Source organism: Podarcis filfolensis (genome assembly GCF_964270895.1).
Source record: "Podarcis filfolensis genome assembly, chromosome: 1".
Taxonomy (NCBI): Eukaryota; Metazoa; Chordata; class Lepidosauria; order Squamata; family Lacertidae; genus Podarcis; species Podarcis filfolensis.
In genome coordinates, this window is record NC_139604.1 from 68,117,937 (window position 1) to 68,137,041 (window position 19,105).

Genomic DNA, 19,105 nt, shown 5'->3' on the forward strand with positions numbered 1-19,105 from the left:
CCTGTGTGTGCAAATCCACAACACCTGTTTTGCAATATTATTTATGTCAGAAATCAGATAATAAGAAAACCGGAGATTCAAAACACAATGGTCTAGAAGATCAAAAAGAAATGTGAACAGAGAATTATACTTGCTGAACAGGGCTTTCCCGCCCACCCCCTTCCTGCTGAAGCCCTTGTTCCCCCCATATCCATACATGAGCATCATGGGCCCCACTGGCATGTCATGGGGTGTAGCACAGGTGGTTACAGCCAGAAAAGGCATTTGGAAACATCCCTGCTTGGAAAACAAACGTGTGTTCTGCGCATACTATAGGCACTCTGTATCCTCCTCTGAGTTCAAGCATTATATGACTTATTTCTAATCTGTAGAACGTATGTTGCCATTGTCCTGCAAAAACTACTCTGCAACTATACTTGTCAGAAATTTTTTTCCCCTAATGGAAAGTTGATAATCCTAAACACATTACCTCTGTGGATGAAAATTACTGCGAGTGCCCCATATTTCTCATCTTTGAATTAGGAAAATACAATTAAAGATCTCAGGATTCCTGCACCCCACCTAACCCTTGGGTAGAAAATCATAGATTAAACTGGAATAATTCTGGGAGGACATGTCTACATACAATCTAGAATTTCTAATTAACAAAGGTTATACTTTGCACATTTGTGCATGTCTGCTTATGTAAAGTACCGGTAACTTCAGGTTCAAAGAGAAAAAAAGTTGTGGTATGTTTATGAATTATTAGGAAACTGCACTCATGATGATGCTGTTTGGGGATTCTCCACTCTGTAGAAATTATCTATGTTCACGAAAAATTATTTACCTGCCTCCAACCAAAAATAACTGCCCTTTTCCTAGCATGCATTGTTATGTGATACTAGGGAGCTCACAACATGCATGTGCTAGAACAAAACTGTGATACAGATATGTTAATATGGGAGAAACTGTCAGTCCAATGCTTCCTGCTCTGCAGTTTAAGATGTTTTCTTTGCTCTCTTTTCTTCAGAGGGATATCTGTTGTCAGATTGGCTGTGCTGTGGCAAAAGCAACCACTGGAAATCTCCTGTCTCATTGGGCTGAATGACTACTGGCTGCTTGTTCAAATTGTCTCCATGGTTGAAATTTATACATTAATCCATCATAGGAAACCAACAGGGTGAGTTCAAAGGAAAAATAAAAGGTATCCTCTGTCCTGTTCCTCTCCCTATATAGCATTCCATAATTTCTATAGGGGTGGACCAAAGAAGCTCCCCTCACCACTTTGTGGAGAAGAGGAAGGGCTTTACAGTGGTCACTGTGGTAGGGATAGTTCTGTCTCTGCTACCAAAGTTGCCAGCACAACCAGCAGCTTCTAAAATGTCACAATTTTAAGCCCTTTTTCATCTCCCCAAAACAGCAAACATCACTGTGTCACACCCTACCTCTCTGTTTCAGGATTCACCTGAAATGGTGCCCCCAAAAAAGGATAAATGATGAAACAGGGAGAAAGGGGACCACTTTAAGATTCCTCACCTATTAAGATTATGTTTTAGAAATATTCAATAGTTATCAACAATCTCATCATTACAGCAGCAAATCTCTTTATCTATAAATTATTATAGAAGCAGTTTTTCTTCTTGGCTTAAGGAATGCGCCTTTGCATTTCAGTAAATTAATTTACATTGCGTGCTACAGCAGACAACTTTAACAACAGGACCTTGGTTGACAATCTGACACAGCAACACATTTTCCTCCAAATGCCCCAGGAAAAATTAAACAATTGATAATAGACTTTACAGCTGTTCTTATAAGATGGTATAAAATGCTAGAGCTATAGAGCAATTGTGACAGGAACAGAACATGATACAGTTTCAGCTCATTTTTTACACAGGTCTTTGCCACTATCAATAAAAGCATCTCATCTTTCTCAGGTAACAACTTTAAAGCAGAGACAGTCCTGTGTCTCTGTCTTTTCTTACAGATATATTATTTGCCTCTAAGGTTTATCCTCAATCATCTCACACTGCAGACTTTACTTCTTATACCCACTATTGCTATCATTTGAGAATTCCAATTTGTCAGTCTTGAAAGATGGGCTTAGCTAATAGAGGGGCTCAGCTGAAATACAAGCATGATTTCACACACACTGTTCAATCCATCTTCCTCTAGCTGACTAATAGCAGATTACTTAAGGCTAACCCTTGGCACCGCTAAATCAACAGAATTCTTTAAGGTAAGATCTGCTTCAAAACTTCACATAGTTATGGATACATTCAAAACATTTAATACTGAAACCTGCATCAGAAGCTTGCATCAGACAGATACAAGTACCAGAAAACCAAGGTTAGATGCTCCTCCCTGTTCCTACATAGAACTGTAGAGTTGGAAGGAACCCCAAGGGTCATCTAGTCCAACTCCCTGCATGTACAATCATGTACAAAAAATTGCAACATTTATGGGCACCATAAAACAGCCTTAAGAAGAATTGCATCAGTTGTGGCTCTGAGACCAAAAAAGAAGAAACCATGACCACAATATGGAAAGAGTACATTATCTGAACTGTACTCTTTTTTATGATTAAACTTATGTTTAAACTTGACTATCCACAAAATTCCTGTACAAGGGGACTTCCCCATACTTTACACAAGAGGGAGCAATTTTGAGGCACATCCCTTTCTATGCATGAAATTCCTACCTCCATTGAAGTAAATGGAGGAACCTTCCATCTCAATATAAAATATCATCAAGGCACCATAAGACTAGGACATAGTCTACTACCTAGCTCCAAAGTACTAGCAAAGGCTGCCTCAATAAAGACCAGCACAATACCTTATTTCGACATTCCTTCAGCAAACCTTCAACAAATTTCCAGTTGGTCTGGGCAATTACTGATGGTGAAAGGTTAGACAATTTGGGCTGCCGAATAGTGCTGCCAAGATTCCGAGCTTCTTGGATATACTTCTATAAACAAAGAGGAACATACATATATAGAAATGCACAACTTTTATAACGCTTAAAGCACTTATATGTGCAAGTATATGTTTTGCTCTTTTGTCAAAGAAATATCTAAAAAAATAATGGCATATTGAGTTCTCAAAGGACTAATGCTTTTATTTTATTATACTGGAGATCAATAACTGGCTATTGTTATTGTTCAAGAAAAAAACTGAAGCATTTTATTGCATGAATAGAGAACCATTGCACTGATTACGTTATCCAATATACTTGTAATAGCATAATAATAAGATGATCCCAGGTTTATATCAAATAAAATGCATTTGGACTGAACTTTTCAGACACTGTAAGAGAAATTCTCTTTGGACTCTGAAATACATACTTAACTATGTATTTTTGTTCAGTACCATAACCGAACACCATGTTTTCATATTATATATAACAAGACACACATGCACGCGCACACAATGTACCTACATAAACACAACATACCAGGTATAGTTCTGAAACAGATTTAAAAGAGTGCCTGAAAGGCCAATCATGCTGGTCCAAGTCTAAACAAAATTGCAACTGAAGGTCTGGCAAAGGAAAATCCAGCTGCTGGCAAAACAGGAAAGACAGCAAAACAAAAAACAAAAACAAACCAAAAATCATATAGCTCATGTTAGATGAAAGCATGGTAAGCAGACATGAAATAATGAGAGCGCACATGCAAAAACAGGACAGAGACTGCTTAAGACAATTTGTGTCTTTCCAAAGTGAGAAAGAATAATGGTGTAATGCAAGTTATAAATAACAGATTTCAACAGAGAAAAGAATAAAATGCATGCATCAACACATAAGACAAGATTTTTTTTTTAAAAAAAGAAAATGACAGAAGCTTAGAACTCAGTTTTTACATATTTGGGGTAGCAGAAGACTGTTCTTCAGTGATTATATAACTGCCCCCCCCCAATTGACATCAATGGCATATTGATACTTTTGGCTCTATATGAAAAGTTTACAGGATTCCTCTGCATCCTTGGTGTAATACAAATCAAGCAATTAGGCAAAGTGGGAGATTACTCTTTGGGTATTGGAAGATGACAACCAAAGCTCAGAAAGTCTAGTGGAGAAGTCATTATCAAGGCTAGAGGGAAGGCATGAGAGAGAAAGCAAACAGGGTACAAACCACAACAAAAAACAAACAATATAACCAAACTGCATAACCACACTGTAAGGCTGTTTCCCCAAAACATACATGCAAACAACATGGGTCCTCATAGATGTCAAGAAGATGTCCAGCCCACCTTTACTCTGTGTCATGGGTGCGAACTGGTAGTTCAGCAGAATGTCACTAATCAGGAAGGGGTAAGGTGTGTGCAATCCAACCCTCACATAAGGCAGGTGATTGGTGTAAATTGATGTGACAGTGTAAATTTACACTTGCCAATACAGAAATGTGGGAAGGAAAGAGGTAAATTTGTGAGACACTTCTTCTTCCAGACAGATTTTGCAAGATAAAGACCCATCCTATGGACTGAGATGATAAAGCTGGAGTTATGCAACCATCACCTGCAGAAACGGAGTTGGCAGTTCATGGAAGGTTTAGGGAACCTTAAAGGGTATAAGTCCACGATGTCTTAGGCTGCTGTGCACAATTGCATTTGGCACAAAACATGGCTTGCCAATGTAATGTCCATGGGTGCACATGGACCAGAGAGGCCTTCTTGGAACCCACAAGATCTCATTGCTCTACCCCTTCTCTGATGAAATTATGCTTGCAAGAAGCCTTCTATTGCAACCAATATGAGGCTATGTTTCAAGGTCAACTATGTCAGGATGGCAATTTTGGGGAATTAGAGCTGGGGAAGGGACCATCAACTCCTCTAAGTCTCATTGTTGTGCAGCTGCATTCTCCAGGAAGTTCACACCACCTCCCAACTAGCTTGAAAAAAAGCAAACACATTTTTGAAAGCCTAACTGCTGGTGGGAAGGACAGCAAACATATGTAGCCATGCTTGCAGTGTGTGTGTGTGTGTGAGAGAGAGAGAGAGAGAGAGAGAGAGAGAGAGAGAGAGAGATCTGCAATAGTTTCTCCTATTTCAAATGTGCCCAAAGGCCCCCAAAGACAGACAATCCCTGGCAAAGAGCTTTATTTTTAGAAGAGGTTACCATTTATATCAAATGAAGAACTGGGCTATGCTTTTTCATGGGGTTGGGAAAAGCATCTTATACATACAATCTGATAACCTACGTTATTATTCTGTAGAAAATAAAGACATTAGATTGGAAATTGTGCTCAACAGTTTTCACCTCTCTCTGATCATTGTCAAGACGAAGGTGCTCTGTGTGCTGCTTCTGCCTGTCTTTCCGCCTCCACTGTGCAGGTGCATTTCGTTTGGTCCATCTAAAAAATTATAATCGACATTTAAAAAATGTATTCTAGCTCACAAACTGAAATTGGGAACATATATGTCTGTTCTGGACTGCAGTCAATATGGAGATAGGGTCAAAAGTAGTACAACATACAGTTTAACCAGAAACCTATACTAGGTCGAACCCCACTCAACATATTTTTGTTATTAATGTTTGAAAACTGACTATGATAGTCAAAGTTTATTTGTGGAAGTGGAGATTACAAGAAAAACTGGATGCTTAATTTCTCACTTCTCAATTTTGTCCCCAATCTAGTACGTAGCTTCAAAACTTAACTCTAGAATGGTTAGCATATCATCTGTAAGTTCATATGTTCATGACAGTCACCATTACATCCAAATCTCAACTGTCACCAGCAGACTACATCTTATGGTTATCACAACCAACGGCCAATTCGAAAGCTGAATGGCCCTCAAATTGTGCAATTTGTTAAGCAGAAGATCTTCCAAACATAGTTTACTCACTTATTGCTTGCTGGCCCCGTAGAAAGAACATCAGACTGAAGTTTGGGGAAGAATCCAGGTTCATATTTTCCTTGTCCAATCTTCATATCTAGCAAGTGGGGATGGACTGCAGTATGATCTATTTTGGCAAGCCTTAATTCAATAGCTTTCTCTGAAGAAAAACAAAACCATTACATAAACATCTTAAACCGTATCATTCTGACAAGAGGTCGTCATGCGTGATTAAAAAGGAGAATAAAAGAGGCAAGTGGGAAAACAGGAACCCCGGGTCTATAAAACACAAGTTAGAAAGCTACTGTCAGAAATATGTATCCTGTTCAGAGTGCTAAAGGAGTATAAAGAACCCCCTTGAGAGCAAAACATTCATATTTCCATTTGAACCCATCTCTTAAATAGTGTCATTTATTAATAGTATTTTAAAACTACTGCATTTCTGAAGATCTTCATTCTATCTGCTCCTAGCTGAGCATTAACTTGGTTTTACCAGGAGACATAACTATAGTGCCTTTAAAGATTTCAGTGCTTACCAGCCTCATCAATGGTAGTACACTTTTGATACATGGAAGTGCGCAAAGTTGGTGTTCGAACATTTAACAGTCTAATTTTATCCACTCTAGAATCAAACACTCTCAAAATAGGGTCTTTATCATCATCATCATGGCACATAATCTTGTTGTCGATAAAGGAAGCAAACATCTGTGTCTCCAAAAATCTTGAGAGGAAAGGCAAATAAGGTTCTGGCTGGTCAGACAAGAATGATGCCTAGTAAATTGAAAGAAAATGTGTTTGTCTCCCCATGTTAAATGATTTCTGAAGGATATGAAGAATACTTTCGATTATCAACACAATCAAATTATTTTCTATTTTACTATATTTTAAATGTATTGTTTTATTATATATTTTATTATATATTTTACTATACACTCTGTTTTGAAACAGATATACAGGTAAAAAGGTAAAGGACCCCTGGACAGTTAAGTCCAGTCAAAGGCAACTATAGGGTTGCGGCGCTCATCTTGCTTTCAGGCCGAGGGAGCCGGCATTTGTCCACAGACAGCTTTCCGGGTCATGTGACCAGCATGACTAAACCGATTCTGGTGCAACAGAACACCGTGATGGAAACCAGAGCGCATTTAAATACCGTTTGCCATCCCGCCGCAGCAGTACCTATTTATCTACTTGCACTGGCGTGCTTTTGAACTGCTAGGTTGGCAGGAGCTGGGACAGAGCCATGGGAGCTCACCCCATCACTCAATGGTTGTCTAATTTGGCCCTTACCAGCTAGAATCATCATAGGCAGATAGCTATGCACAAAGGAAATGTAGTGGGGGAGGGGGCTATCAGTTTATAGCAAAGTGAATAACCTGTGACTAATAAGTCAGTTTACAAAAGTAGTATTTTGTTTCTGATCTATCTTTTTAACAAGATCTGATTCACACCACCCATTAAACATTCCAAGGAATTAAGTCATCATACAGTATCCTTCTCACAATTTACCACATTGATCTTAACAAAATTAGAGCTAATTCTGGCTGATATAAAGGGCTACTTTACAAATGAACACTCTTTTGGTGCCTCAGTTCCCAGTCCTCCAAACCATAGTTTGTATGATTGGGACGGCGCCATGATGCTTCATGTGCCCTACTCTCCTTCCCATTATGAATATGGATCCCCTGTCCTCTGCTTTCATGGTGTCCATCTTTATACTCACTTTATCAAAGTTCTGCATCTGCTCTCTATTGGTGAACCATGACTCTTTGTCTTGACTGGGCTGAATAACAAATACTTCATAATCTGCAAACATCTGAGTGAAACGATTAGCAAAAACCTCCCGCACTTGAATATTCAGCTGGTAAATTCTGAACTCTTCTTCATCACATTGCACTTTGAGATCCTTCTTGCTGCTACCAGTCTCTTCTCGAACTTCAAGCTATAAGGAAAAAGAACTGGATGCTATAATTATTCAAATAGAAATTCTGCATTTAACTTATGTGAGGTCAAGCCTGTCAGAGACTAGGGTTATGCCCATGATGAATATTTTTTGGAATTACAGGAGCTGATACAGGATGGTGCTGTGTTTATATTCATGGCAAGAGCGGAACAACAACAGTGCCTTTTTCCTAATGCATTTTGAGTACGGTAAATTGTTTTCTAAGTGAAATTGTTTTTACAAACAAGTAAACCAGTTGAATCTGATAAAAAATTATTTCAGGTTTAGGGGAAAGGAACAGACCTGTTCACAGTCATTTTTAAAAAATATTGACTAATATCATCTGCCAGTAAAATCACAAATTACTTATTATTTGGGGGAATATATATCCATATCCTGTTACTAAGTGATTTCACAGGATATGGAGCAACCCAGTAAGGTCTAAACTCATTTATAATAGTCCAACTTGGTAAATTGTTTTATACAAACATTCTTTTTGTTCACCAAGGTTTAGAATAATAGATTTGATGATGCTGTATGTATGTTATGTTTTTACCAATATGACTTTATTTTTGTAACTCCAAAAGGAAAAAAAGAAATAATTGGTTTGTTGGCATAACTAACAGCCAGTTTCCAAATACTATTCCATATCAAGCTTCAAGTATATCTTCACCCCCCAAAAAAGGAAAATCAAGGTGAGGAACATTTATAGCATAGGCATTTCAAAATCAAAAGCTTGCCAACATCAAAAGTTTACCATCATGCCTGCTGTCATGACTACTAAAAAAATGCAAAAAAATATTCTCACAACACAAACAGAAATCAACCTTAAAGGAGAAGAGTTATGGGATACAATTCAAATACTGTACTGCAATAAGGTAATGAAAATGACAAATTAATAAATCAATGGCACAATTTAAGCAATACTCATTAAAGACCTTGTATTAGATCAGTGGTACTAGAGCACCACAAATTAAAACAAAAACTCATAGGCAGCCAAGCTGCACTACAACTATGAATGTTGACAAACATATTTGCTCCATACGTAAAATAAACTCCATACATCTCTGTAGCAGACAAGTCTCTCTCAAAATTACACAGGCATAGTGGCATGCAACAAAACTGGGATTAGAACCAAGTAGTAACACAGATTCACAGTAAAGTTCCTTAGCAATCCAGTATCAGCTGCACAATGTTCTAGTGTGAAGCTTCCATAAGTATTATGAAATTACCTTTTCTAGGCTCACACCTGTTCTTTTAACAAGTGCTTGAAGTCTTGCTATGGTCTCATTTTCTTTCAGCAGTTCATATGAATTTAAAGTTGTTCCTCCTAGGTTACCATTTCTCTTATCAGAGACTATGTCACATGTTTTGAGGCTCTTCATCTTGGAGGCACTTTCACTACAGTGCAAGTTTCCCTCGGGTGAAATCCCAAAAGCCATAAGGATCTCAGAGACTTCCTGAATGAATTCAAGTTTATTTGGAAATTGAGGCAAGTCTTCTGGCAATTCAACATAGTGGTTGTCTATGTCCACAAAGCACAAATTTGCCTGAGAATTAAGTCAGGAGAGATATAAGAGAAATCATGAGCAGATATAAAACATTGACACATATTGCACATGTAAAATGCCTGTGTTGTTATTTTGCAATGTGCAAAGAAATCCTAGGCATCGTAATGTGTAAACAAACACTCATTAAAAACTGGAAATGTATATAACAACTTGAGAGTGAATAATTTGAATTAGAAAGGAGGATAACTGCCCAACTAGAAAGGATTAAGGCTGAATTCCTAGGCACACTTTGGAGTAAGTCTTACCAAAATTAGAAGGCCTTATTTCTGATATATTTTCTTGACTCTTTGATACAGTGTCAGATTATTTACAATGCTTGGTCACAGTGGATTAAGAGGAAACACACATATCCTGTTCTTTTCAGCTGTGCTTGAAATGCAGGAAGGAAAGTAATCTGCATTTCCGTAAAGGAAATTTGTAAGACACGTAATAATTGTTTATGCCCTCAACAACAATTCCTTACTGTAGCATACAATTCAGAGAATTGCAGAGGGCAAACATCTTTGCATTAGACTTAAATATGGTGTCAACATTCCAGTTCCAAAGCCACAACTGATGCTGGACAGCAATACCAGCATCCAGTGCTTTAGAAGAGAACTGAAGGGCATCTAAGCTTGCATACACTATGAAGGCAACAGCCTTGGCCAATTTATTAAGGTCCTTCTTAACACAAATGTCAGCCTAAGGCTTTTTCTTAAGTAAGATCCTGGCCCATAACATGGACACATGTGCTATGAAGGTGGCAGCTGCTGTTGCTCAAATAGTTAGGTGATAAGGTTTCATAACACGACCTAAGAATTTGCTCCCTTTTTATTGTCTGGATTTCTTAAAAACTCATCCTCATCCACAGGAGCCAGAATCATAGAGGTCAACTCCAACACTGAAGCATCTACAAGAGTCACTTTCATCTTATTCATGAACTGCTGTGGCAATATATAGTGGGTTGAATTCAAAGTAGTGCTAAGGCGTTTGCAGGAGAATGTGCATACTGGCCAGAGAATGTACAAAATGGAGTCTATATATACACACATACCTAAGTCCTTTTGTAGAGAAGGTCTATTAACTGGGCAATATGTATAATTCTTTATGCATAAATTATGTGCACAGTGGTTGGTTGTACTGCACATTAACCACTCAACTCACATTACCTGTTATACCGATAATTTCCTGGATGAGTTCTGTTCCATTTTTGTTAACATACTTTAAAATTACCATTGAGAAACTATTCCTAGCAAAAGGAATACGGCTAAGGGATACTGCTAACAAAAATATGTAGCCAAAAGCATACCTTCATCTTACAATCTCAAGTGTAGGTCATATTAGCAAAATATTCAATATCCTGAGAATCACATTTAATTTTTAAAGCAATTTCTAAATTTTAAAGTTACAACAATCAGTTTGAAAGAATGTCAGCTTTTTCTTCTTCTTAACTAGTCCTTTACCCAATCTACCCGAAAACAAATTACACATTGTTCTAGAGAGACTCTTCTAAGTGGAAGAGAGGGAATAACACTAATTCAAAATTCTCTCCTTTGGAAACAGTTAGCAAGCAGTGAAGCCTGACTCGAGTAAAATTTCTCACCTCTTGAGGGAGCTCCAGCTTAGACCGGTCATCTAGTCCATTGGAGTGCAAGCCCATCAAATATGGGACAGGAGCATCTAAAAAATGCAGGAGAGAGGCTGGAAGGATGGGAACATAGACATGCTGCCATTGGAATGGAAACATCAGTGCTGTGATTGTCTCTGCCACAGTCATCAGTCTCTGGTAATCTAAAAACAGGAAGTAGTGAAGAAGAGAACACACTTAGAGAGCCACCATGAAAATGCAATCATCAGCACAAACCTAGAGGCTTAATATAAGGAGCACTAAGAAACAAACACAAGGCATTGCACAATACATATTCTAAAAATATCAGTTGCTTAGTCTCTGTGGAAATGAAAGATAAAGTAAAACATAGCTTTTTACCAGATATCATGCAGAGAAGTTTTTATTATTATTTTAAAAATAACTTGCACCCAGTAGAAAGGAAAATGATATATGAGCCACAGACCAACCTCCCATTCTCCCCAATATGTGGGATTCAGGAGAGGGGAAATAGCGCTATATTGAGCCTGCTAAAATCCGACACATATGGCCATTGCATCTTCAGCAGACTCTGTTGCAGCTTGAACTTTTATAATGAACTTTTTCTTCAATATGATATTAAAAAGTTGATACACATAGGCAATTTGTTTCCACAGAAAGGTTTTATCACTTCAGGTTAACCAGTTGTAGTATTTACAAAGTCTACATAAATTATCACAGTAAAAATAATAATTCAAGAACGGTCGTTGATTCAGTTCAGATAATCACCAATTGTTAATGTGGCTTAGCTGAGCCAGAAAGGATATATTTAATTTTCAAGCCTTAAGATATTTTGGGCACTTAACAGCGGAAGGAATCTGAACAAGAGCAGACCATATTTAAACTTTATTTTGAATAGGAACTTTAAAACAATGTGAAGAAAGACAATGAGGGATGGATAGAAGAGGAACTATTGAACCTGCAAAAAAAGACTTCCAGCTTTTTTATCCAAACTAGGTTGACTTACTATGATTTGATAGCTTACTATATTGAGTGATAGTTGAGTAAGTCATACTCAGAGTAGACTCATTAGGTCAATGGATTTAAGTAACACGTCATTTATTTCACTTGAAGTATGACTTATGTTGTCTATCAACCATTATTATGATCAGCATGTTTATTAAAAAGGCTGTTTATAAACTTAGTTCGAATGTTTCAGGGAGAAAGAAAAAACAGTCATTTTCTTACCACAAATTTTTGTTCTCAGTCCTCATATTCCTAATCCTCGGGATGGTGCCTCCCTCTGGAGCACTTAGGCCGGGGCATTCTAAATTGCTTCTCCAGGTGAAAGGACTACCCAACTCCCAGACTAGATTGGAAGAGCAAGCAATACAGGAGGAACAAGCAATTCAGGAGATGATGTGGACGGAACACCCTCCAGAGGATTCTGATCAGAAATTCTCAGTAAAAATATATAAATATTTTCCCCCAGAGCCTCCAAAAGAGCATTACTAATTCTTGTGACATACCTGAACAGGGGGGCAGGGAAAACGGCTGAGGACCAAACGCTACTATTCCAGCACCTTGTGCAGAATCTTATCGAAGCTCTGAGAAGGAACTCAGCCTGACTAAATGCTTTGTTACACAGACTATGGGTGGAATTCAGTGTCCCACTATTGCCAGTTGGCATGATCCTCCCTCTCCTTCCCCCATGCACTGTTCTGGGGGGTTTCCCCAAGCCCCTCAAAGTCAATTTTGGGGGGTAGCAAGGGAGGGGGAAAGCCCCATTGCACGTGGAAAAGTCCTTGTGCAGAACTTCCGCTGAATTGCCAATGGCGCTGGTTAGGTGACTCCTGCCCTTAGTCTGAAAGCTGGGTGGCCCCTCCCCCCTGGGGAAGCAATTTTCAAAATTAATAATAATAATTTTATTATTTATATGCCACCCATCTGACTGGGTTGCGCCAGCCACTCCGGGTGGCTCCCAGCAAAATATTAAAAATACTAAAACGTCAATCATTGAAAACTTCCCTGAACAGGGCTGCCTCCAAATGTCTTCTAAAAGTCAAACAGTTGTTTATCTCCTTGACATTTGATAGGAGGGTGTTCCACAGGGAGGGTGCCACTACCGAGAAGGTTCTCTGCCTGGTTCCCTGTAGCTTCTTGGCTCGCAGTGAGGGAACCACCAGAAGGCTCTCGGTGCTGGACCTCAGTGTCCAGGCTGGATGATGGGTGTGGAGAAACTCTTTCAGTTATATAGGGCCAAGGCCATTTAGGGCTTTAAAGGTCAACACCAGAACGGTCCTGCTTAAGTGATCTAGAGAGAAGCGCCATCCCAAAGATTACAAATGGTCCCTCAGGGGTCTCTAGGGCATTTATATCCTTTGGAAATGTTTACAGGCATACCCAGAGCAGGTGTTCCATAAACAAAAGGCTGGCAACTGGACTGACGGTCTTCCTACTCACACATGTTGGAGGTGATTTTCACCAGTTCCCCCATCTAAGTACCATGTTATCTCCCACACTATGCTAAAGGATTATCTAACATACCTGAACAATTTTTTATTGTAGATATTTATATACCAGAATTTTTAGAAAATGCAAGGGGAAATGAGTTAAAATAACCGTATTATTCTGTGAGCAGGAGGCTGCATGGAGCAGAATATCTGCTCACCTGGGAATCCAGGTGGACGGCCATTGCCGCACAGCGTGGCCATGGTGGGTTCAGGGAAGCTGCCATCTTCCAGTGCGGCCGGGGAAGGGGATTGCTGGCACTGCCCACCTCTGGCCATGTCAGGATCCCAGGTAAGGACAGGCAGTGTCCACTCAGCCAATCAGAGGCTGGGGCTTGTGGGCTGCAAGCAGCCCACTCCTAGCCTATTTAAGGGAGTGGCCAGGTGTTGGCCGCCCTTTTGGAGGATTGTTGTGGGATTTTTCCACCCACCCACCCAGTCTTAAAGGGCCTGCCCAGCTGGGGGGGCGGGGCATGGACAGACACATTGCCTTGCTATGAACCTTGCTATGGTTTATTCAGTCACCATATTTGGGGTCAGGGAGAAATTTTCTCCTGCAAGCAAATTGGCAGGCTTGTAGGTTTTCACTTACCTCATAGCAACCGTCACAACTTTGGCAGATAAGGCATTGGGCTGCATCCTTCGTCTCAGAGGTACCCCGTTAGAGGGGTCCAGGAGGGGTGATTCTGTCCATGAGTCCATTGTGGGGCCAAGGGGTCAATAAAACTCTCCCAGTGGTGGCCTGTGCAGGATTGTGGCATCTAATCAATGTTGGGGGTGACTCCCCAGCACAGGTTTGATCCCACCAGGTTCCTATCAGGTAGCAGGCAAGCTGCCTGATGCAGAATACATACCCAATGCCTCAGCCAAATCTACTCTTTCCTGTTATCAATAAAGTTGTGGCATAATTCAATCCAATACCAGTTTCCTGTGTCATTTTTGTTGCCTTACCTTCACCTGCCATGGCCATTATGCGCCTGTGGTGGCAACTTTATTCATGGGGTCTCTGGAACCAGCCCAATGACACTTTATTATTTTATAATAAAGCTGTGATCTTATACCCACATACCTGGCAGCAAGTTTCACTGAATTCAGTGGAACTTGCTTCAGTTAAACAGCCACAGGATTGCACAGTAAGCATTTATTTAATTACTTTTTCAGTTACCTGGTACTGATGCAGAAAATTGTTTTATCTAGCTAGAAAATATCTGCAAGCACAGTATAACTTTCAATAGTATAAAGGTTTTTACAGGTCTGAAGAGAGACAATAGCATTTTAAGCTTTAGGGTAGCTTTTATCACCAATTATACAGGTATAGTCAAGCACACATATCACCAATTATACAGATAAGGTTTTTTTTTATTTATGTAAGAGAGTCAAAATTTAGAACAAAGCATTCTGTTAGAAATTAATGGCTTTTATATAAATGTGAATTCAGTATGAGCCTTATGCTGAGATATCATTAGCAGCGTCACCAATGACATCCAACTTTATTCCTGACTATGCTTTATCTAACCGACCTCACCTCCTTAAACTCATTTGCACTAACTACCTACTGCAGTCTTGAAGGAAAGAATTAAAAGAAATCAAGAAAGATCACACTCAAGGTATTTGTTTCATTGAGGAAACTTGTGAAAATTTTACTGTGTTTGATGTTTTAATTTGTTGGAAGCAGCCCAGAGTGGCTGGGGCAACCCAGTCAGATGGATGAGCTATAAATCATCATCATCATCAATGAAATGCAGACCCATTTTACAAGATCACCAGATTTTTTTATTTCATAATTTTAATGATCACCAAGGTATACTCAGACTACATCACTAACCCAGGAGCAGGGAATTGGATTCAGTTGGCAAGCCCAATCCTTACTGAATCCTTATTGAAAAACTGGACAGAGACAACATCCATGTGGAGCTCCACTCATGGAAGATGCCTCCCCTTGATTTTTAGGGATACCCCATATTGTCTAAGCTCCTATGCTATGGCCTGCTCCCATTCAGCAGTGCTTTCCAACCCTCAGTAAAGCATTTTGAAGGGCAGGGAGACCTGCCCTGGGGAGCAGGAGTAGGAAAGTCAGCTTCTGCCAGTCCTGCTATGCGTACTTTACTGTGGATTCAATGCATCAAGAACAGGTGTCTCTTTACCACATTGACCATCATTTATAATATAAAAGGCTATACTCACGCTGTGAATAAAGCAATATCTGAAATTCCAAAAGAGCACAGGTGAAGAGCTGAACCATATTCTCTACTCCAAGTAACTCAAAAACTTCTTTAACTGGAAAGTCAAATAATGGCAATTCACTGGTGCTTGGCCTCTGGCAGATAATTGGTCCATAAACTCCTGAAAATTTTAGTGATCTCCCTGCAGGTGGTAGGGGAACTTCATAGAGTATATTGTAGATAAAGCTTTCCAAAGGTAATGGTGGTGGTTGAGGTGAAGTTACAGCTTGGTGAAGTTGCTCAAGCACTCTTCTACACGCCTTCATGAAAGACATTGGGGTTATCAGACAAATGCACTTAGAGACATAAAGAGTGTCTCTGCTAATATCATAGGAGTTAAATCGTTGTAGCTTTGTTACAGAGGTGCCATTACAGTCTTCTATGGTGCTACAGATATCTTTGTCATTGGTAGGTGGAGTATGAAGAATATCATATTCCGCATTGTGCATGTGATATAATGTCTGCATTGCACTACAGATTTGTTTGCTGGTAACTTCCTCATAAAATGTGAGAGAAAACCCAAATGTCCGAGAGCCATCTTCACGGGTAATGATAAAAGAATGGAACTGAGGTTCTCTGGCATCAGCTTGTGTCTTGAAAGACAGACCCTTAGGCATACATAGCTGTGGGAGAAAGGAAGAAATAGAAATATTTATTTTTATTCAGCCAGGTATTTTATTAGATGAAAACACACAATAAAAAACTTGTGTTTTTATGCTGCTTTTATTTTGTATTGCATTTTAGTTTTTTGTGAGCTGCTCAGAGGCCAGCTACTATTGGGTTGCTATACTGACAGTGGTGCTTATGACACTGGTAGCTAAGCTATCTCCCCTGCACCTGTCTTATTGAAAATATATTTACTTGGGTAGATGTCATGAGTTACTCAGTGCCTTCAGGCACAAATCTGAGAGAGCAGACTCTAGAGGAAGATGAAGAGGCAGATGAGGAGGACTAGGGAGGAGTCCCAGCTGCTGCTTCCCTCCCTGTGAGGGCACACTGTTGGAGGCTAGGAAAACTTAAGAGCTGCAGCCTGGGGTGGCTGAACAGAATTCCAAGAAGGAGGGTTTAGTATTTCAAAGCCAAACAATGGCTCCACCAATGGGAACAGACACTCCCACCCCAACAGTTGATGCGCCTGCAGTCTAGACATTCTCAAAAGACTAATTTTCGCAAGTGCTCTCCTTTGGCTATAAAGCTTGGGTTGGGGGCACTTGGGTTGGGACAACTTTGCTGCTCTTGTATGGTTTTGAACACTGTGCCCTGAATCTTGGACTTTGGAATTATGGCTTTGCTTCTAGCTCAGTTAACTCCTCCACCCTGTTTGTAGAAGCTCTGTTTGAGTTAGCTTTTATCTGTTGCTGCACCTATATTGTACTCTGCTTTAATTAACATTCTTTTTTCACTCTCAGATTGCCTCTGTTATCATGTCTGGAGCGGGAGCTAGGACAGTAGGAGAGAGGGTCAAAAGAACATATAGAAGTAGACATCATGCTTAAGAGGACAGGAAACAATATGCCTTCATGATATAGGCTTAGGAAACAATATGCCTATGTGATATATGTTTATAAGTAACTTTAAGTAGTCCATTTCCTGTCCCTTCTTAATCTCTCTGTGAATTCATGTGCATGTGTAAGTGTGTCTCCCAATCAGCCACGTTGTAGGTCAGTCTTCCCAAGCCTAGTGTTGTCCAGATGTTGCTGGACTCCAACTCCCATCATCCCTATTCATTGGCTATGCTAGCTGGAGCTCATGGGAGCTGGAACTGAATAACACCTGATAGGCTCCGTACTGAGAGTGGCTATTCTAGGCTGTGCTAAAGTTGGAATAAAAGTTGCTCTTAGTTAAGTCTTCATAATTTGGCCTGATTTCTGAATGAGAACAAACTTTCTAGAAGCTAATCTACATAAATGTATGCATCCTGGTCCAACATACAAATATGAATATTATAGCACCAGACCATTAGTGCAAGTGCAACAAAGAAAATTAAGAACCAACCATTCCCACTGCATCCTGATCAAAAGGATTCCATTCAACATTTTCTGGATAACGAGCAAGAACTTTGGACTTGAATGTGCGTCTTAATGGAGTTTGTTCAAAGTTTTCACCTGAAAAATGAATACGAGAATCAAAATAGTTTCACTTCAAGGTTTTTTTTGTGTAGATGCCAGAAAGCACACTGAGTAGTAAAAGGAACAGGTTCGAATAGTTCCTTAAAGAGAAACAGGAAATGGAAAGTAGTGGTTAGCAAGAAAGTAAGCAAAATGAGGTTATAATATTGGTTGTATCTTACATACAATTAACTATGTGTGCCTTTTCTTAAATAGGTTCAGCTCAAATTATTTTATTTTTCTTCATTTATTTCAAAAGTTAATCATGAGCATGTTTATTTGTTCACCAAAACCAAACCCCATTTTAAAAGTAATCCAGGAAATGCACACATAGGTAACAGATGCTAAAGTTAAGCAAAGTTTAGTGCATACAAGATCAATGTTAATAGCTTTGTTATGTATTTATACCTAGAATCCATCATCTGTTAGAGAAATCAGCTGAGAAGGGAAAGCTAGAAGGCACAAAATGGTCAAGGGACAGAAATACTAGAAGAGAAATATCTGTATGAAAAAGTTTTGATCAGTTTTCCCTGTGTTTTTTTTTACCTTCTGCTGAACTTGAAATGAAACGGCTACCACCATCTTGGGCTTTAGAGGCCTGTATATACTGGCATAATGCTATATAACAAATAAAAAGAACACTGTATTATGATTAAGTAAGTGTTAACTCTTATTATAACTATAAATCTCCTTCAAAAATAATTTCACTCAACAGGTCTATCTCCATATTTTCCAAATGCATTCAGGATATCAAACAAGCGTTACATTAAAAATCCCTTTTCAAACTGGATAGCAACAGACCTCTGAGCAGCAAATGAGAAACATCAAGGTCAGTCACCTAAATAAACATTCATATTTAGTAAAAGGATCAGGTTCGAATAGTTCCTTTAAGAGAAACAGGAATTGGAATTGGTTAGTTGATATGGATATACTGTTTTTGGAGGAACTGTGATGGTTTTGTGCTCAAAGTATAATTTCAAACAAGAAAATACAAGTGCCAGCTTCTTGTGGGATCATCTTCTTGGTAGAGCTTTCCCCATTCTACAGATAAGGCACTCTTCTCAAAACAGGATGCTGGCTAATTCACATGGATGTGCACTCAATCGGATAAATTTTAGCATTAGAAATTGCAGTGGAGCTATTATCATGGCTGCCCTGGCATAGCTAGGTTAGGCTCGAAGTGACCATAAGAATGTAAAGTATAATGAACAGTAGAAGTAAGAGAGGCAGGGTCAAGAGTGCTTAACCATTAAGTTCTCACCATGGTGACTAGCCATGACTGGGGCTACCTAGACCTAGGAAGCTTATGTAGAGCTTCCAAGCAATAAGGCAACACTAACAACAACAAAAGATATTTAAAGCAACAGGAATGTTGATAAGG

The 19,105-nt window shown here is 39.3% G+C and overlaps 1 protein-coding gene across 7 annotated transcripts in view; it reads right to left on the bottom strand.

Moving 5' to 3' along the window:
• DENND5A (DENN domain containing 5A) overlaps positions 1-19,105 on the bottom strand; it is a 61,939-nt gene that overhangs the window by 27,287 nt on the left and 15,547 nt on the right. For 3 of the 7 annotated variants that reach the window (XM_083597703.1, XM_083597705.1, XM_083597707.1), the window contains exons 2-11: positions 18,271-18,342; positions 17,612-17,721; positions 15,579-16,239; positions 10,903-11,090; positions 8,982-9,299; positions 7,531-7,749; positions 6,347-6,581; positions 5,820-5,970; positions 5,233-5,326; positions 2,812-2,943 (exon numbers count right to left, since the gene is read on the bottom strand). In XM_083597703.1, the coding sequence (XP_083453829.1) occupies positions 2,812-2,943; positions 5,233-5,326; positions 5,820-5,970; positions 6,347-6,581; positions 7,531-7,749; positions 8,982-9,299; positions 10,903-11,090; positions 15,579-16,239; positions 17,612-17,721; positions 18,271-18,342 (2,180 nt within the window). Of the gene's footprint in view, positions 1-2,811; positions 2,944-3,429; positions 3,535-5,232; positions 5,327-5,819; positions 5,971-6,346; positions 6,582-7,530; positions 7,750-8,981; positions 9,300-10,902; positions 11,091-15,578; positions 16,240-17,611; positions 17,722-18,270; positions 18,343-19,105 lie in introns of all 7 variants that reach the window. The other 4 variants (XM_083597704.1, XM_083597701.1, XM_083597702.1 and 1 more) reach the window with 3 other exon arrangements.